Genomic DNA, 20,596 nt, shown 5'->3' with positions numbered 1-20,596 from the left:
GTAGCATTTTGCGTCAGATATATCCAGATAAGTTTTTTCAAATGTATTTGTGACTGCATTCAAAATGATTATCAAATGGTTTACATAATAATGTCACTGCTCCAGCGGGCACAAATCATAAATTATATCTTAACTATAGCACTGATCGAGAAATCGACGATAAAGCTAAGTAAGTTTTGGTAACGACAGTGCTTCTGAAATGTTTCCTCATTATGTGCCGATGCAACTGAGACTACAAGCTTATTTTTTAGTTGACGCAGCAGGATAACCACTATGTATTGTTCAGTCTTGAGCTTCTCCTAACTGGCCCCGAATGTTGTGCCTTGCCGGCGCCCTTTCCAGGTTGAGCCTTGGCAGCTTCATCGTCAGTTTCAGTTTCCTCGCTGCCGACACTATCATCTTCATTGTCTTCGTCTGATTGGTCGTCATTCTCGTCAAACTCTTCTTCTTCATCGTCTTCATTTGATTTTCTGGAACTCTGTACCTTGCCCTGTTTCTCTTCAGCTTCACTGACCTCCTTGCCCACTTTGCACGTGCGGGCATTATGTCCGTCAGTTCCCCCACACTTGCGGCAAGTGTAGCTGTTACGTGTGTTGTCTCCATTGGTAGAAACCTGGGTGGCTCCAATCTGCTTGTTCTTGTTGACAGTGGCATCTGTGCGGAGTGGGCATGTGCGGTAGTTATGGTTGCTCACGACGTTGCAGAATCCGCATGCTCTTATCCCAAGAGGTTTGCCGTCCGGGCCAAATTCCACACGCTTGATGGGGCGTGGTGGCTTTTTGGCTGCTGCTTGCGTCTTGCTCTTCCTCCCCTTTGTGTTTGAGAATATGGGTGGTTTAATCACCCTTTCCTGCTGCTACTGGTAGGATGTGCTATTGTCATGTCGTTCGCCTACAGGACCATCAAGCTCATGATCTCACATGTGAGCTTGTTGGTGCTCTTGAGTGTGCACATGGGTAAGCTCCGGTTGCTGCTGCTCCTCTTCCTCGTTGTCGAATGGGTCAATAGCTCCCAGATGGTTCATCTCGGATAACATTGTAGCAATATCCTGCTCAATGGCTTCATTGTCCGCGACACCTCCATTTTCAGCAGAATGCATGGCGTCGAGTTCTTGTTCAAGTTTGTCCATGACGACCCGCGACCTCGCCATTTGCTCTTGGCTTCTCAAGCTTTTTTTGTGCACCCTCATGTTCAGCGTCATCAGTGAGCTTTCAATGCAGTATTGTGATGCCTTATTGGACGCTACTGTCCTCAAATCATTTCTATTGAATGTTGGCTGGATGTTCGGGCATTTGGTGTATCTCCTGAGGATGTATTTCTCTGGAACGCTGGCAGCCTTAATTGTCTGCATCATGCACAGGACATGCACGCAGAAAAGACCTGTATTATTTTTGGAAGAGGTGCATGTTTTTTGTCATTTCATTCAAACAAAAACTTTGCAAAAATAAGTAGTACAGTATGTAACATCTTTTTTGTAGTCCTCACCCGTGTGTTCCCATAGCCTGCACTCGCACTCATATGTTTCTCCCATGGGGTCTGCAACCACCTGGAACGCGTGCTGATCCCACACAGATAGTTTTTGCGGGTGGTTGTAGAGCACGAGGTACTTTGTGGGCTCTTCTGTCTCTGTCGCCGTGAAGAGTGTGCTCAGTTTTAGCCTTTTTCTGATCTCGCTGTACACAGCTCGTGAGTAGAGCTTTGCCATCTGGGTATTAAACCCATAGAAGGTCAGCATGTTTTGTTCCTTCTGCACATGCAAGAATGATGACCAAATTGTTAGTTTTCTCGCAGCAAAAACTTGTAATAAAGTTTTACTTTAGTAAGCATGTTATTTTTTGTCTTACGATAAGTGATAGAGCTATACCCGGTTAGCCATTGTCTCCTGGTTCTCTGTCTGCCTCCTGGTTTTGACGCAGGAGTTTACCTGGCTGACAAACCGGTGTAGGTTTTGTCTCTCACTTACGAAGTTCTTCTTGAGCACATAGTTCATGCTCTCACTTTGCTGTGTGGATGTCATTTTGGCGCAGAAAATTTCTTTGAAGTAGGCTGATATCCATCTCTCGCGCTCGTTCCACATGCCCACCATTGTAGCATCATCGTGGAGGTTGTACTTATCCATGAGTATTTTCCAGGCATCCTCAAACTCAGTTGGCATGAGGGGCCAGTTGAGCATTGATGTGAATTCATCCTTAAAGTCATTGTGCAGGTAGTACAGGTATGCGAGGTGTTCCCTGTACTTCTTCATAATGTGCCAGCGGCATAGCTTATGTATTGTGTTCTTGAAAACATCTGGGATCGCCAAAGCCATTGCCGGGCACTGGTCTGGTAATGAGAAAATAGACTCAGAGTGGTCAACAGATGGTTGTGCATATATACCAATAGAACTGACACAACATTTTTACTATGTTATTTTCCTTTTTGTTTGTGGATGGGGGGTGGTGGTTGGGGGTGGTTTTGGCGGTTGTACCTGTGAGGATGCATGTAGGAGCCTTCCCTCTCATGCACCTTAAAAATGTCTTGAACAGCCATTTGAATGAATCTGCATCCTCATCTCTTATCAGGGCGAAACCAAAGAATGTAGTATGTAAGTAGTTGTTAGTTCCGACAAACACCCCAAGTGGCATATGGTACTTGTTGGTCTTATATGTTGTGTCAAACATTATGCAGCCCCCAAAGTCCTGATACGCCCCTCGGCAGCTTGCGTTTGCCCAGAATATGTTCTTAACTCTTTCAGACTCATCGAGTTGCATTCACAGAAGAATTCCCTGTTTATATCTTTCATCTCCCTAAAGAAGTTGATAATCTTTAGGACATCGTCCACATCATCAATCCTTGAATTCTTTGCTTTCCTGCATATTAAAAGTTCATTCAAAAATGCATGTTGAACTGGCATCAGGTCATCCGTTGCGTAATATGTTTGTACTAACAGAGGAAAAAAGACGGAGGCGGTTTATGGGAGGAGAACAAGTTTGTACTTGCAGGTTAATCGGGTCTTTGGCATTCATTTCAAGGAAGTAGCTACCAGGGTCATCACCGCCCAGTATGCTCATGATTTGCGCATGTTCAATGCCTTTGAACTGCAGGTACTTAACGTACTCCAAGATTGTTTTGTCAAAGTTTTTGTGGGAGTGCAAGAAGACAAGAATTTCTGTGGTGCTGTAGCCTGTGGTTGTGTTCCCAGACTATCTCTTTTACGACAAATGTTCCATTCTTTTCCTTCTTCAGCCTCATTTTAGCCTCGCAGTTAGTTCTGGCTGTTGTCTTGTTATGCTGTCTATTTGCTTCAGACACCTTGGATTCATAAACTCCATAGCATGTGCAATAAAGGTAGGCTCTGGTCTTAAACTTGGGGCCTTCCCTCACAGCAAAACCCGTGTGCTTCGCATATACGTTGTAGAAGTTCTTTGTTTCTTTGAAAGTTTCAAAGCGCATCTCTAGCCTTGGCAGAACGTAAGCTTCAATGTCAGGTGGCTGCACGCAACAGTGAGCAAACAAAAACGCAGTTATGAAAATGTTAGATGGGGTGGTCACAGTACCATGGTATGGGTTGTGCATGTATGTTTTTTTCCCTATATGGATACTTACATGTGTATAGCTCTGCGCTGCCTCCGGTGTTTGTTGTTCACCCTAGTGTATGGGCACGGGTGGTGTCACCCTTGGCACATGCAGCAATGCATCTCTTGGAGGGAGCAACGTTGACGAAGATCTCCGTCTCTCATTGTACGGTCGTCTCCCCTCAGATTCATTGTGAGGTTGCTCCTGTCTATATGGCTCATATCTTGTACTTTTGAACCTACTAGAGTGGCCAAAATTTCTGTCTCTTTGGCCTGGTCTTCCCGTCGTAACCGCTTTTGCAGCACGAATGATTGATGTTGACGGAGCGACTGGTGGAAGCCTTGTTACAACCCATCCACGACTTCCTGTCCTTGGCTTTTTGCATGCGCTAGGGAAGGAAAACATTTGTTGTTGGTGATATTGTTGGCCTTGTTGCAACCCAGCAGCGGCAAAGCTTGTATTGCCAGATATTGGTGCTTTCTGCATAGAAGAACCTGTCTGTGCTTCTGATGATTCCAGTGTATCTTGAAATCTGCCTGTATTATTGAAGTATCCAGGTGGTATTTCTGGTGTTACCCAACCAGGTGGTGCCTCATATCTGCTTGGCTCATCAAACGCTCGCTGGTGTGCCACCTTCTGCAATGACATTCAACAGTTTTGGGATTAATCTGGTTTCGTTTTCAGTCGAACTGATGAACGTACATGTTCAACACTGATGTACTGATGTACTGTTTTTTAGCACTGCTTGTAAACTGGCCATTGAACTGATGCATGTCTTCTCTTTTGTTCATCTATAACTTATGCAACTACACTAGAAGTACTCCTAGTTTATGTATCATTGAACTTACTGTGTAACAAGTGTATATTTTTTTTCAACAACATTCTTTCACTAGTTCGAACTGACGCAACTACACGGCATATACTATTAGAAATAACATTATACAACTTGCAGTGGTAGCTGAACCTTATACAAAGCCTAGTAGCTCCGTGGGCTGATGCATAACTTTATGTTTTTTTGGCTTGAACTGAAGCTAGTATATTAGAGGTACTGACAGTAACCTCGAAATCCAAATTGTGCATCAAGTGGCAGGGGTGTAATGAACTGATCAAGTACTGCATTACAATTTTCATCTAGAACTTATGCATCTACATTACAAGTACTGCTAGTTTATGAATCATTGAACTTACTATGTAACAATTTTTTTTCAGTAACAGTTTTTTTACTCGTTCGAACTGACGAAACTACATGACTTGTACTCTTAGAAATAACAACATACAACTTTCAGTGGTAGCCGAACCTTAGTACTATCTACTTGGACTGATGCATAAGTTTAAGTTTTTTTACTTGAACTGAAGCTAGCATATTAGAGGTACTGACAGTAACCTCGACATCCTAATTGTGCATCAATGCATCTACATTAAAAGTATTGCTAGTTTATGTATCATTGAACTTACTGTGTAACAATTTTATATTTTTTTCAGTAACAGTTTTTTTACTCGTTCGAACTGGCGCAACTACATGACTTGTACTCTTAGAAATAACAACATACAACTTTCAGTGGTAGCTGAACCTTAGTACTATCTACTTGGACTGATGCATAAGTTTAAGTTTTTTTACTTGAACTGAAGCTACCATATTAGAGGTACTGACATTAATCTCGACATCCTAATTGTGCATCAAGTGGCAGGGGTGTAAATGAACTGATGCAAGCATTTGCAATGTACCATCGGGTTCTTCTTCATAGCAGGACTGACGAACTGATGGACTGACACAAATGTGGGAAGCAGACATTACCTCCAGTTGACTGACTTCTTCTTCTACCTCTCGTGGGCGTCGTACAGGCATGTTCTTGGGAGGCAGCGCCATTGACGCAGCTCCTGCTTGTGGTGGACGTCTGGCGAAGAGGTTCGTTGAGGCAGCACCTTGTGGGCATCACTGCCCCGGAGAAGGAACCCCGTTGATGGAGGGAGGCAGGAGGCGGGGATGACGGCCCCGTCGATGGATCCGGCGACGGAGGGAGGCAGGAGGCAGGGATCACGGCCCTGCCGATGGATCCTGCGGCGGAGGGAGACAGGAGGCGGGGATCACGACCCCGACGATGGATCCGGCGACGGAAGGATGCAGGAGGCGGGGATCACGGCCCTGTTGATGGATCCGGCGACGGAGGGAGGCAGGAGGTGGGGATCACGACCCCGTCGCTGGATCCGGCGACAGAAGGATGGAGGAGGTGGCGGCGGATCCGTCGTCGGCCAGTCATGGCGCCGCGGGCTCCCTCGCTCCGGCTGCCACCGTCGCGCGCTCACCCACAACGCTTGCCTCCGGTGAAAGAAGGTGGGTTGGGGTCGGGGGGATTCTACGCTGGTGTGCACGTCGCGCCTATAGGGGTGGGGGGGTAATAGAATAATATTCTGTTATGGGTAATAGAATAGTCCAACCCTATATATATAAATTATGAATTCCATTTTCTATCTATTTTTATATACTAATTTGAATCTAGTTGTTATCATCCACATATATAGAATGGAAAGCGTATATACACACATTGAAACAGAACATATAAGAACGGAAAACAGAGTACGCACATTGAAATGAAGCAATAAATAGAGCAATACTATGATTGCTGTGAATACATAGCTATCCACGTCGAAACGACTCAACAAAATAAAATGCGACCATGAGACTATGACCAGCCGCCTTTGCCTACGGTAGCTCTTGGCTCTGGCCGAACTCGTGCAGGCGTTCTTCCAAGCGGTCGACATTCTCGCGATACATATAGAGCGCGATCTCGAGCTCCAAGTTGGCTATTTCATCAGAGATCACCACCTCGAGGATGCGACGGCCATGTTCCTCTACTATGCCCAGATGGACATCTGGGCCAAGGAGGCGGTCGAGCCTACCAACCAGCGCGTTGGTATTGAGTGGGCCGCGGACAAGGCGAACGGCACGACCCATGCGAACGGCGCGGCGGGCGTCCGGTGCAAGTATGGCGCGGCCGACCTCTAGTGCAAGTACAACGCAAAGGGCATGTGCCTACTCCTGGCAAGGAATGGGGGTACTGACGGGACGTGTACCCAGCTGCGACGCCCTGTTGACAGTAGGCAAGTGCCGATGGATCCACTCTTGCTATGCGGTGCACCGCGCCTCTTGCTCTGTGGCGCTCCAACAGTCTCGTCGTGCGGCGAGCCGCAGCCTATCGGTGCGGATGCGCCTACCTTTCTTTGCGGCGCGCCATCGATCATGTTGTGCAGCGAGCTGCAGCCTGTCGGCGCTGACATGCCTATCTTGATCCGCGGCACTGAAGTGCCATGCGCCAAGAGTCTGCTCAGCCATGGCGATGACACGCATCACGGCGTCATCCGTCGCGTTGCCAGGGAGCGCCGCAGCCTCGACAGGCTGTGGCGCCTTCTGGTTTTCCTCTTCGACGAGGTTGATGGCAGAGCGGCGCTTTGGTGGGTTGGCATGCTTGGAAAAGGTGGATGTGCTACAGGCTGCGCTTGTTTCCTTCATATGTCGCGCTCCGCCTAAGTTTATGCACAATATCGCTGGGTGGCGGGAAACAGGTGAGAAAATGGCGGGAAACGGTGGTGTGTTCATAAAACGCCATCAATTAATGGAAACTTAGCATATAAGGAACATCGAGCTAGCACAAGAAGTAGATGATGATGAGATAAACACGGACCACACTAGGGAACCCGTCGGTGATGAATTCATCAATCGCAAACGGATGTACACTAGCAAGCGTTTGACCACAACACACACGGCTTATTCCTCACAAACAGGTCGGATGAATCAACTGTATGCCACGTATCGCACATTGTCAAAAAGTAATGTGGTAGACCTTCTTTAACATGTGTTAAAAAATTAAAAAAATTAAAAAACAAGGACCTTGAGGTTAAATTATTGGTCTGATGTTAAAGATGTATAATTATTGGCCAATAGATGTTGTGTAGACAGAGCATATCACATACATCTTATTACAAGCAATCGTCTGTGTTATTATTGGTCTTCGCACACATTTCTGATTACAGACTTGTTAGCCGCGTATCACACACATCCTGTTATATTGAACTGTTTTTGTTCTCTTGTCTCAACGCAAATAGTTCATCCAAGTGAACCTGCATGCAGTATATCGCACACACCTTGATCTGGTTGATCGTTTCTTTTATGTTGCCTAATCACAAACAGTTCATTCGAGTGAAGCGTATGCTGCATATCGCACACACCTTCATCTGGCAGCATGTTTTTTTGTTCCTCCTCATGCCAGACAATTAATTTAACTGAATCGTATGCCCTGAATCGCACACGCAACCAAAATTTGAACCGTGTTTGATGCATTCGTCATCGTAAATGTTTTGCACCTTTTTTGATGGTTTTTTTACACCGCCGCTTGCGATTATTGTATCGCACACAATTTCGTCGAAGGGTCTTTGATCGTAGTGTCACGTTAGCAGCATCCTACAGTAGTGGTAGCCCCATGTTAGAACACCCGTAGCTCTGCCTGTTGTCATGTCATGCACCTGTTTGCTTTGTATTTACTGTTTCTTCTCCCTCTTCTTCTTCTCCGGTAGACCCCGAGACCGCTGTTGATGCCACTGTGATCGACTACGTCGATAATGACCTCTTCTCCCTTTTCAGCAGAGCTTCTAGGCAAGCCAACCCCCCTTGATCATTTTGATATCGCCCATTCCATACTCTCTCATGCTTGCATTGGATTTTGCTACTATAATTGTTTTCTCCTATTCTGGTGCATAGCTTGCTTTTGTAACCTGCTATTTTTACCTACCTGCTTATCCTAAACTGCTTAGTATAGGTTGGTTAGTGATCCATCAGTGACCCCCCACCTTGTCCTTGTTACCCCCGCTTCATCATTGATGACTCGATCAACGTGATCGACGGCCAGAGCCCGACACCTCACATCACATCACGCCCCTTTTGTTGCTCGATTCTGCAGAGCTACTATCGAGGTGCCGAGGGTGATACCTCGTAAGGCACTCCTAATGATAATTATGTAGTGTAGCTATTTGGTCGTGGTCACCAAGGGTGATTCCTCCTTCACCACTCCCGATACGACTCTATCATGCAACACCTCAATTGTGAACCTCGAGGGTGATTCCTCATATGTTCGCCTAGACGATTACATCAAGTGTATTCCATCGAGGGTGATTCCTCGGATTCCCCCTTGATGTTATGGACACACAGTTCCTGAACTTTACTTGATACCATTGTTGAAGTCGGGTCGTCCCTGAGGGGTACCCGCAAGTTGATGTGAAAGTCGGGCCGGCCCGGAGAGCACCCGCGAGATAATTACGAGGCACAACCGGGCAAGTAGACTGCCCTAGAGAGAGAGGGTCTGGCCTGGCCCTTGTTGTATTTCCACGAGACGGGGCGACAGGGTCACATTCTCGTGAGTCTCTGCTCATCTACGCGAGCTCCTAACACACTAATGGTTTGGGTATTTGTTCTGAGTTGGCCACTGGCCTTTACGCACTAACCACCACGCGGGAATAGATATGGGCACTCGACGTTGCGGTATCAGCCGATGCTTTGTCAGACGTCCAGTTCAGCATTGCGGCACGGCTGGGACGTCACCACCCATGACTGTGGTGGAGCCTGGACCCACCCTGCACGCAACAACCTGGAGTGCAATGGGCGATGGGCCCAAGACCCTGTAGTGCTTAGGACGTAGACTGGTGGGGACCTCTCTGCTGAGCCTAGGTAGGGCGGCGACGTGTTGATCTTTCGAGGTCGGGCATGGACCCTAGAAAGTGTGTCCTGCCAGAGTAATCAAGTGTGTTGGATAATGTGGTGCACCCCTCCAGGGAAGTTATCTATTCGAATAGTTGTGTCCTCGGTAACGGACATTCAGACTTGTATCCTGGTCTATTACAACTAGAAATGGATACTTGAGACATGTGATGGATATGTTGGCTCCGAGATTGCTTTCTCGCAGGGAGTTGAGGAAGGATCTCTGGGCATTAATATTACAACATGCTTGTTAAATGTTAAAATGTTATTCTTTACTCTTCTACATGCTGCAAGATGCTTGGAGCTGCTTGAAGATATAGTCTAGGCCTTCCCCGCTATTCTGGCATTCTGCAGTTCAGTCCACAGATAGAACCCTTCCATTTGATACTCATGCATACTTAGTATAGGTCTGATGCTTGCGAGTACTTTGGATGAGTACTCACAGTTGCTTTGCTACCCCTTTTCCCCCTTCTTCCTTCTTTTCGGTTGCTGCGACCAGATGATGGATCCCAGGAGCCAGATGCCACTCCCGTTGACTACTACTTCTACCCCAATGGTGCCTACCGCTACTTGGAGACCGCAGATGACTAGGAGTAGTTAGGAGGTCTCAGGCAGGAGGCCTTTCCTTTTCGATCGTTGTTGCTTTTGTGCTGGCCTTCTTAAGGCAGTTTTGTTTCCTTATGTCTGTACTCAGATATTGTTGCTTTCGCTGACGCTTATGTATCGAGTTTTTGTATTCAAGCCCTCGAGGCCCCTGACTTGTAATATGAAACTTGTATTATTTTGATTTGTGTCTAGAGTTGTGTTGTGATATCTTTCTGTGAGTCCCTGATCTTGATCGTACACATTTGCGTCTATGATTAGTGTACGATTGAATCAAGGGCGTCACACCGGTGCACGCAAATGTTTTGGGGTGAAGTAGACTACAGTGATGGTGCAAACAACGAAATGAGGCAAAAACCATACCTTGATTTGATGTGACGATGATGGTGGCCAATAGGTCATATAAATATAATAAGAAATGAATGGTCTCAATCCAAATCGACTAGGCTTCCAACTCGTAAATTAGTCGGTTAAGAAATCAAAATAAATGGCAAAGAAAGTTCTGCACCTGCAAGTCCCGCTTTCACGCCCCCGGCTCGAGCTCACCAAGGCAAGCACATGCGTCTAATATTTTCCTTTTTTCATCATACCCATAAGTTAATAAGGTGGGGAGACTTCACCATATAATCCCCCGCAAAAACAAAGGGACTTCACCATTTAAGTTTGTCTCACTCCACCTCCATGGGATCAGACTAAAGATCATGCACCTCTTGCAATCCTTGAACAGTTGGAATTTATTAGGAGTTACTCCCCCTGTCCCATAATATCACTACTAGGGAAAAGCCTAGCAGTAGCGCGGGTTTTGGGTGTATCAGTAGCGCAGGCGCCTATGCTACTAATACGGCACCACAGCTAACTTGTAGCAGTAGCGCGTGTTGACACGCGCTACTGCTATACATGGTTAGTTATAGCGTGTGTTGCGGTACAACGCTACTGCTAATTATCTGTAGCGGGACTTATACCCCGTGTTGCTACTATTACTTTCAAAAACAAAAAAATCTGGATCCCGTGTGTGTTGTCAATGGCAGCAGTGGTTCGATCTAGCGACAGTTAGGGTCGCCGGAGGCATGAACAGACAGCGGCAGACCAGATCCTGCGGTGGCTGTTGGAGAGGACCTGTTTCTATGAAGAGCAAGGCAGCAGCGTGGGGCTCCTTTTCCCGACCATGCCAGATAGCTCCTGGTCGTCCATGGCGACGACTTGCACGGGCATGGACATGGGAGGGTGAGTCAAACCAGAGGGAGAGAGAGAAAAGGAAAACCAAGGGAGGGAGGAAGGAGATGGAGGGAGCAGCGGGGCTAGTCACCGGTGGTGAGGTGCTCCGGTGTGGTGGCGCGAGGCGACGGCCTCCTAGACGCCGGTGGAAGACCGGCGAGCTCCTAGATGCCGGTGGCGTGAGGCGGCGACCTCTTTCGGCGCCATGGAGGAGGGGCGCATGGGCAAGAGGTCCATGTGAGAGCGTATGGAGAGAGAAAGAGGAGAGAGTGGTGAAAGAAAGGAGGGATTTGGGGGAGGAGATGGGGATTTCAGGGTTGTTAAAAAACCATATACTTAGTATTAGCGAGGGGTATAAACCCGCGCTACTACTATCAACTTAGTAGTAGCAAGGGGTATAACCCTCGCTACTGCTATGGCATTGTCCCGGGGGCACGGTAGAGACCACTTAGTAGTAGCGAGGGTTATAAATCCGCGCTACTACTATCAACTTAGTAGTAGCGAGGGTTATAAATTCATGCTACTAGCAAGTAGCAGTAGCGAGGGTTATAAACCCGCGCTACTATTAAGCATTTGTCTATAAGCTTTTCTCTAGTAGTGTATAAGAGGCTTTTTTACACTACTTCCTTCGTCCATGAATAAGTGTATGTTTGACGTTTGAAATTTGTCCATCTTTTCAATGCATTTTAAAGTAGAAAATATATTTCTCTCTCATCACACGGTAATCAAGACCAATAAGATTCAACACATGGTCTCCTTACTTTCTACATGCACTTAGCTCATTGGAGGTGGGTAATTAAAGAGGAGAAAGATGATGGTTTGCACATTTCCAATGCATTTTTTACTCCAATCCATAATTTACCCTAAAGTTTCTGTATGTGCGCTTATTCATGGATGGAGGGACTAATATCAAAACCGCTCTTATATTATGGGACAGAGAGAGTAGTTAATTGGCTAGGCATAGCCATGCCCAAAACTCTAACACAACAAACCGTCAACGGAAGACGAATTACAAATCAAGTAAGTGTTTGAGAATTAGAACTTTTAAATTTCTTTGTTACCGATGATCTTGATGATACATCATTTTTGTCTTGTGTGCATGCAAGTATATTCTTTTTCTTAATCCATGCCTTGTCAATCGTGGTGTAGCGTCCCAAGCCTATGGCGTGGCTTCGCGTATACTGTGCCGACTTTCACGCGTTAGGCTTGTTCTATTTCTACCGGTTGTTACATGAAAGATTAGATATTATCATTTATCTCTGAGAATTTTTCGTCCCCACTTTATATAAGTAAAGTCAAACGATATAAGGTTTTTTGAGGAAGTCCTCAAAAGCTGATCAAATAAAGGACACGACAAAACAAAGCCAAAAACGCTAGAAACGCACAACCGTGCACTGCTAGACGCTGCCAACAAGCTGCCGAGAACAAACCCATGAGCCTCTCCAGTGTTTTTGACCATTTCCTTGAGTGTTTAAAGTCCACGGGGCCAATAATAGGTTTTGGGCCCGGATTTGACAGTCAACTAGCATTGATCGTGCTGCGATGGAAGAAGAAAGAAATGTGCCAACCGATGTATCCCATTAGCAAATGGACGAAGACTAATCTTCTATTGATGGCAGAATAGGATTTCAACAAGTGGTTCAAACAGTTCCGTCATTTGATTCACAGTGCGATTGATAACGTGCCAACTGCTAGGATTTGGGATTTATATAAAATCCCTGCAGCAGCCGGTCCTAGTCCTACGACTTTCAGGGGATAATGTTAGGACTGCACGATTGTTCTCGTGGATTACCGAAAAAGGCTTTCGCACCGCTTTATAAATAAAACACCAATCAACAAGCATCCAGACAAACACACGCCACGCCACCGCAACACACGCACACACCCAGAACAGGATACAAAGGCGCTGAGCGCAGCAACACCACCACTAGCACTACCACACAGAGATGAAGCTACATTGTTCTTGTGGATTAGGTAAACATGCCAGCAAGTTAATTTAATCCCTTCCACTTTTAGGTAGAGCAGTTAAACATTTGGTGTACTTTCTTTCGTGCATAGATCCTGGTAGGCTATTTCGAATGTACTGTCCTGGTAGGCTATTTCAAATGTACCCCCTCTGTCCTAAGAGCGTTTTTGACATTAGTGTGATGCCAAAAACGTTTTTATATTATGGAACGGATGGAGTACTTTTTAGACCGCCTTAAAAGAAATTTACTCATGAACTTGAAGTTCATCTCTTTTCTGGCCAAAACGAACACCGACGAGTGGATTTCTTCTTCTTCTTTTTTGCGAGAGAGTGAGAACTTGGTTTGGAATGTGGACTCGACTTGAGGTAATACAAGTATTTGTGAAAAATCAATGGTGCTCCTGCAGGTCTTTTCAAATAAAATGTCAGTGAGAATCAAGATAGTTGAAGCGAAATGTATCCAATTGAAATAAAAATGTGATATTCTGGCTTCATTATCCTCTCCGTGTCGAGCTCAAAAAAAAATCGGTGTGCGATTTAAATAGGTCTAGCTATGTTATTGACAAAACATAACTAAACATGGCTCAGATAGTTATGTTTCACGTGATGAAACCAACCCACAGGGTTCAAGTACTAGGGGAGAATATCTCGTACTCCCACCCCTAGGGTGCTCCCGGTGCTCCAAACTTGGTAGCACTTTTTTAAATGGTCAAAAAAATCTGAAAAAAAATCCAGCACATAGACACAACACCGTTGTATCTTGTCACAACATTTGAAATCAAAATTCGAAACATAGCTTGAGAAACATAAATGACAAATTCGACAGTAAATAGTACACAACATAAGTTGGGCTTTAGATTTGGCCCATTATCACATTGATATCGATTTTGTCATTTTTGTATCTCAAGCAATGTTTTGAATTTTTTTGACAACATACATTGATGTTGTGTCAATGTGCTAGATTTTTTTTCAGAATTTTTTGACTATTTAAAAATATGCTACCGAGTTTGGAGCACAAGGAGTACTCTAGGGATGGGAGTACCAGATATTCTCCCTATCTGCTCCTCCTGAACTCAAATGCTCCTGATAAACTGTAAAATCAAAAAAGTATTAGAAAACTTCAAAAAAAATCTGACTTTTCTTGATAATTTTGACAAATGCTTTTTATGCTTGCAAAATTCAGCACAAAATAACATTCGTGAAAGTCATGGAAAAAAACAAAATCAACGCCCCAAAAATTCTAGTTTGAAAACATTTTTGGAGTGCTGGTTTTGATTTTTTACCATGACTTCCACGAATATCATTTTGTGCTGAAATTTGTTCAACATAGATAAAAATTGTCAAAAATATCCGCACAAAAAAATTAGAATTTGTTGAATCTTTTTACTTTTTTTAATATTTTAATGTTTATCAGGTTGCATTTGAGCTCGGGATCAAAATAGGACTTCCATGAAAATCTAGGGATGCATATTATTACTCCTCTGTAACAGCAAGGTGATATCAACTCTACACAAGATGTACATGCACGGAGCTACTGGAAAAGATATGCTAGGGGGTGGGAGTGCACCGATGTAAACACGGCACGGCTCTCTGCTGCCAAAAGAATCCAGCACGCCCACAAGGCCAAGAACTCGATCGATCGACCCCCAGAACGAACCACCCAAAGAATTACACTACACCATGAAAGAACAAAGAAGGACAAGGGCCGATCACAGCTTCAAGCTGAACTTGCAGTTGCTGGCCTTGATCTTGATCTGGCTGCTGGCGTTGAGGAGGCTGTCGACGACGAGGTCGCAGCGCACCCTGGACGTGACCGTCCACAGCTTGAGGCTGCCGAGCTCCACCCGCACGGGCACGTCGGCGCGGAACACCAGCGGCACGGCGCCCGTCTGCTGCTCGTCGCGCAGCGCCGCCACCACCGCGCTGCCCAGCTGCGCCTGCCCGGCCATCACCACGCCCAGCACCGTCGTGTTGCGGCGGCCCTGGTAGAAGGCCGGGAGCGCGCCCTGGGCGAGCCTGTGGGTGTCGTACCACACGCTCAGGCTGGACCCGCGCTCGTAGAAGATGCCGATGCGGCTGTTGGGGTTGGCCGCCGTCACCGTGACGTCGAACCGCGCGCTCGCCGTGAGGGTCGGGTCCACCTGGAACTGCGACACGGATAGCCGGTCCACCGAGTAGCGGGGCGCCTTGGGCTGGAACACCAGGTAGAGCGCGCCCAGGGCCGCCGCGGCGAGGACGGCGAGCAGGAGGACGGTCACCACGACGCAGCAGATGAAGCGGCAGCAGCAGCCCCTGCGCCGCTTCGGTGGCGGCAGCGGCAGAGGTGCGGCCACGCGGCGCGGCGGCGGCGGCAGCGGCTGGTGGTGTGGCGGCCTCCTGTCCGGGGCAGCGGCCGGGTCGCCCTTGTCGGACCGGAACGAGCTGCCCGGCGGCACCAGCGGCGCCGACGGCCTCGGCTGGCCCGCCTCCAGGTCCACCGGGTGGATCCTCTGCCTCTGGTGATCCGCCATGGCCGAGTAGCTAGCTAGCCAAGAAGTGCACTGCACGCAAGAACAGTCTGAACAGAAGTCTGCTACGCTAGCTAAAGAGAGGCGGCCTTGCCGAGACTGCAGTTTCAGCCTTCCGAGCCTCCGTCTCCTCCTTGTCGTGGCAGCAAAGAAATGCCTGTGCGGCTCTATATACTGGCGTTCCGGCAGGAGGGAGACGACGGCGAGGGGGCGGGGGAGGTGGAAAGGCGGTTGACTTGCGGTGCAGCGGGGATGGGAGGGAGGCTTGGACGCGAAGGGAGAGCACGTATGTGTGGCTGCGTGCGTGTCGGTGTGCGGCGTGTCGCGGGGGCGTGAAGTCTCCACCTGCCCCAACGGCACACGGCCATTGCGCGTCGATTGTGTGTGCGCCGGGGCTGCCCGCGGCTTTCCGCACGGGTTCGGTGAGCGGCGCCGCGCGGCAGAGCGTGCCCGGTTGGTGCGATGGCGCGTGGAAGGGAGCGAAAGCAAGCGCCTGCCCGCGTTTTCCTTTCTCTTGGAGTGACGAGTGTCGGGGATGCACATGGGGCGCACGAAGAACTCGCGGAAACGGGCCGTCGTCACGAGGGGATTCATGTCGGAGGCGCGTGGCCCTAGTAGATTCGAACGCGCCTCCTGCCGCTCCGCACACGCGATCTTATGATTGCATCTCCATTGCGGACCCTCATACCCCTGTCGACCAGCGCATCACCAATATCCAGAAGCGCTGGCTGGCCAGGCTTCAAAACTCGGGCAGGGACTTGATGTCGGCGCTGCGAGCGCCGTCCCCCATCTGCTGCCGGCCACCACGAGCGCCGGCCAATGCGGTGTCGGCCGTTCCTGCTCCGCCGCCGATTCCGGACCTCGTGTTTCTGGGCTCGGCGTCGGCGCCATCTACCGAGCCGCCGCTTCTTGGGATCCTATTGGGTAGGGGGTTTTCTTGACACCCCCCCCCCCCACACACACATCCGTCCAAGAATTTTCTCCTATCGGCGCGCCGTCCTCCTCGCCCTTCGGCGTGGACATAAGCACGGGGCCGATGCCGCAAGCCGTCGACAGGGCCGGCTCCTCATCTGCTCCGCACCTCTCTCCTTCTCGCCGGGGTTTTCACCCTGGCCTCGGTTCGCTGCGACTGCGCAAGCTCCTGTGAATCAAACCCTCCAATGCTTGCTCGTAGATGTAGATTAGGGGTTTATTTCTTAGGCATGTGCTAGTACTAAGTGGATTCGATAGGATTAGATAGGATTCAGTAGATCCGATTGAATGTGATCCCAATCGAATCCAATCCAACCGATTTGTTCTTGTATGCTACAGTGTGTGTCCTAGGATAATTTTCTTCTGCTAGTGCTTTCCTAGGATCTGTGTTCATGCTATAATCCCCAATGCTAGTGTGCTTTGCTAGGATTTGTGTTCATGGTAGGGTCTTGCTAGGATCTGTGTTCATGCAAATGGCATGTTCATGTTCAAGCTAGAATCATGTTCATGTTGTTGTTCATGTTGCATGCTCTAGATTGTTATACATGTTGAAGCTAGGGTTTTTGTTGCATGCTCTAGATTGTTATACGTGCATGTAGCGGGACCATTTTAGGATGCTGCCAAATGTGCATGGGTGCACATGGGTGCTATTGATGAGTGGCACATATTGTTGCTCTTTTTAGATGTTTCCATGTTTAGGATAGTGCGCTGATGAGTGGCAGTTGCAGAAAACCAGATGCCATTGATCAGTGGCATTTGCTCATGGGCAACTATCACTGATCAGTGACACTTGCTGTTGGGCAAGTACCCTGAATAGTGGCACTGATCAGTGGCATTTGCCCAAGAGCAAGTGTCATTGGTAAGTGACATTTGGCAAAGAGTTTGTGCACTAATTAGTGGCATTTGCTCTTGGGCAAATGTCTTTGGTCAGTGCCATTTGCTGTAGTGCTAGTGCAACTGATTGTTGGCATTTGATAAGTGGCATTTTGGCAAAGATATTGTGCACTAATACTTGTCATCTTACCTGACAAGATATTGAAGAGTGACTGGGATGTGGCGGGTGGAGGAGCTCAGGTGATGGCTGGAGCTGAGGGCGCCGGGGATTTCATCCCCACGAACAGGTGGCTCAGGACGGTGGACCTACCTGGCAGGATCGCCTTCATGAGCCTGCCTCGTTTAATGGGACGATCTCTGAGGCAAGGCCACGAGGAGGGGGCCCGGGAGCTGTTGGGGAACGTTGCAGAAAATAAAAAATTTCTACGCTTCACCAAGATCAATCTATGGAGTCATCTAGCAACGAGAGAGGGGAGTGCATCTACATACCCTTGTAGATCGCGTGCGGAAGCGTTCAATAGAACGGGGTTGAGGGAGTCGTACTCGTCGTGATCCAAATCACCGGAGATCCTAGCGCCGAACGGACGGCACCTCCGCGTTCAACACACGTACGGTTGGGAAGACGTCTCCTCCTTCTTGATCCAGTAAGGGGGAAGGCGAGGTTGATGAAGATTCAGCAGCACGACGGCGTGGTGGTGGATGCAGCAGCGATCACGGCAGGACTTCGCCAAGCTTCTGTGAGAGGGAGAGGTGTTGCAGGGGAGAGGGAGGCGCCAGAGACTTGGGGTGCGGCTGCCCTCCCTCCCCCTCTTTATATAGGCCCCCTGGGGGGGCGCCGACCCTAGGAGATGAGATCTCCAAGAGGGGGCGGCGGCCAAGGGGGTGGCTTGCCCCCCAAGGCAAGTGGAGGCGCCCCCCACCCCTAGGGTTTCCAACCCTAGGCGCAGGGGGGCCCAAGGGGGGGCGCACCAGCCCACCAGGGGCTGGTTCCCCTCCCACTTCAGCCCACGGGGCCCTCTGGGATAGGTGGCCCCACCCGGTGGACCATCGGGACCCTTCCGGTGGTCCCGGTACAATACCGGTGACCCCCAAAACTTTCCCGATGGCCGAAACTACACTTCTTATATATAATTCTTCACCTCTGGACCATTCCGGAACTCCTCGTGACGTCCGGGATCTCATACGGGACTCCGAACAACTTTCGGGTTACTGCATACTCATATCTCTACAACTCTAGCGTCACCGAACCTTAAGTGTGTAGACCCTACGGGTTCGGGAGACATGCAGACATGACCGAGACGCCTCTCCGGTCAAAAACCAACAGCGGGATCTGGATACCCATGTTGGCTCCCACATGCTCCTTGATGATCTCATCGGATGAACCACGATGTCGAGGATTCAATCAATCCCGTATACAATTCCCTTTGTCAATCGGTATGTTACTTGCCCGAGACTCGATCGTCGGTATCCCAATACCTCGTTTAATCTCGTTACCGGCAAGTCACTTTACTCGTACCGTAATGCATGATCCCGTGACCAGACACTTGGTCACATAGAGCTCATTATGATGATGCTTTACCGAGTGGGCCCAGAGATACCTCTCCGTCATATGGAGTGACAAATCCCAGTCTCGATTCGTGCCAACCCAACAGACGGAGATACCCGTAGTGCACCTTTATAGTCACTCAGTTACGTTGTGACGTTTGGCACACCCAAAGCACTCCTACGGTATCCGGGAGTTTCACAATCTCATGGTCTAAGGAAATGATACTTGACATTTGGAAAAGCTCTAGCGAAACGAACTACACGATCTTTGTGCTATGCTTAGGATTGGGTCTTGTCCATCACATCATTCTCCTAATGATGTGATCCCGTTATCAATGACATCCAATGTCCATAGTCAGGAAACCATGACTATCCGTTGATCAACGAGCTAGTCAACTAGAGGCTCACTAGGGACTTGTTGCGGTCTATGTATTCACACATGTATTACGATTTCCGGAAAATACAATTATAGCATGAATAATAGACAATTATCATGAACAAAGAAATATAATAATAACCATTTTATTATTACCTCTAGGGCATATTTCCAACAGTCTCCCACTTGCACTAGAGTCAATAATCTAGTTACATTGTGATGTATCAAACAACCATTGCGTTCTGGTGGTGATCATGTTTTGCTCTAGGGAGAGGTTTAGTCAACGGATCTGCTAGATTCAGGTCCGTATGTACTTTACAAATATCTATGTCTCCATCTTGAACATTTTCACGGATGGAGTTGAAGCGACGCTTGATGTGCCTGGTCTTCTTGTGAAACCTGGGCTCCTTGGCAAGTGCAATAGCTCCAGTGTTGTCACAGAAGAGTGCGATCGGCCCCGACGCATTGGGTATGACTCCTAGGTCGGCGATGAACTCCTTCACCCAGATAGCTTCATGCGCTGCCTCCGAGGCTGCAATGTACTCCGCTTCACATGTAGATCCCGCCACGATGCTCTGCTTGCAACTGCACCAGCTTACTGCCCCACCATTCAAAATATACACGTATCCGGTTTGTGACTTGGAATCATCCAGATCTGTGTCGAAGCTAGCGTCGATGTAACCCTTTACGACGAGCTCTCCGTCACCTTCATATACGAGAAACATATCCTTAGTCCTTTTCAGGTACTTAAGGATGTTCTTGACCGCTGTCCAGTGTTCCATGCCGGGATTACTTTGGTACCTTCCTACCAAACTTACGGCAAGGTTTATATCAGGTCTGGTACAGGTCATGGCATACATGATAGACCCTATGGCTGAGGCATAGGGGACGACACTCATCTTTTCTCTATCTTCTGCCGTGGTCGGGCATTGAGCCGAGCTCAATTTCACACCTTGCAACACAGGCAAAAACCCCTTCTTGGACTGATCCATATTGAACTTCTTCAATATCTTATCAAGGTATGTGATTTGTGAAAGACCTATGAGGCGTCTTGATCTATCTCTATAGATCTTGATGCCTAATATGTAAGCAGCTTCTCCAAGGTCCTTCATTGAAAAACACTTATTCAAGTAGGCCTTAATGCTGTCCAAAAGTTCTATATCATTTCCCATCAAAAGTATGTCATCCACATATAATATGAGAAATGCTACAGAGCTCCCACTCACTTTCTTGTAAACGCAGGCTTCTCCATAAGTCTGCATAAACCCAAACGCTTT

General features: G+C 47.9%; 1 protein-coding gene across 1 annotated transcript; it reads right to left on the bottom strand.

The window, feature by feature from the left end:
* Nucleotides 1–14,530: 14,530 nt before the first annotated feature.
* On the bottom strand, nucleotides 14,531–16,028 carry LOC123122567 (NDR1/HIN1-like protein 6). The gene has a single exon (XM_044542779.1). The coding sequence runs from the start codon at nucleotides 15,593–15,595 to the stop codon at nucleotides 14,795–14,797; it is 801 nt and encodes a 266-aa protein (XP_044398714.1). The 5' UTR covers nucleotides 15,596–16,028; the 3' UTR covers nucleotides 14,531–14,794.
* Between the last annotated feature and the right edge of the window lie 4,568 nt (nucleotides 16,029–20,596).

The sequence above is a fragment of the Triticum aestivum genome, chromosome 1B, assembly GCF_018294505.1.
Source record: "Triticum aestivum cultivar Chinese Spring chromosome 1B, IWGSC CS RefSeq v2.1, whole genome shotgun sequence".
Taxonomy (NCBI): Eukaryota; Viridiplantae; Streptophyta; class Magnoliopsida; order Poales; family Poaceae; genus Triticum; species Triticum aestivum.
Note: the sequence above shows the minus strand (reverse complement) of the source record. Positions and strands in the feature narration are given on the sequence as shown.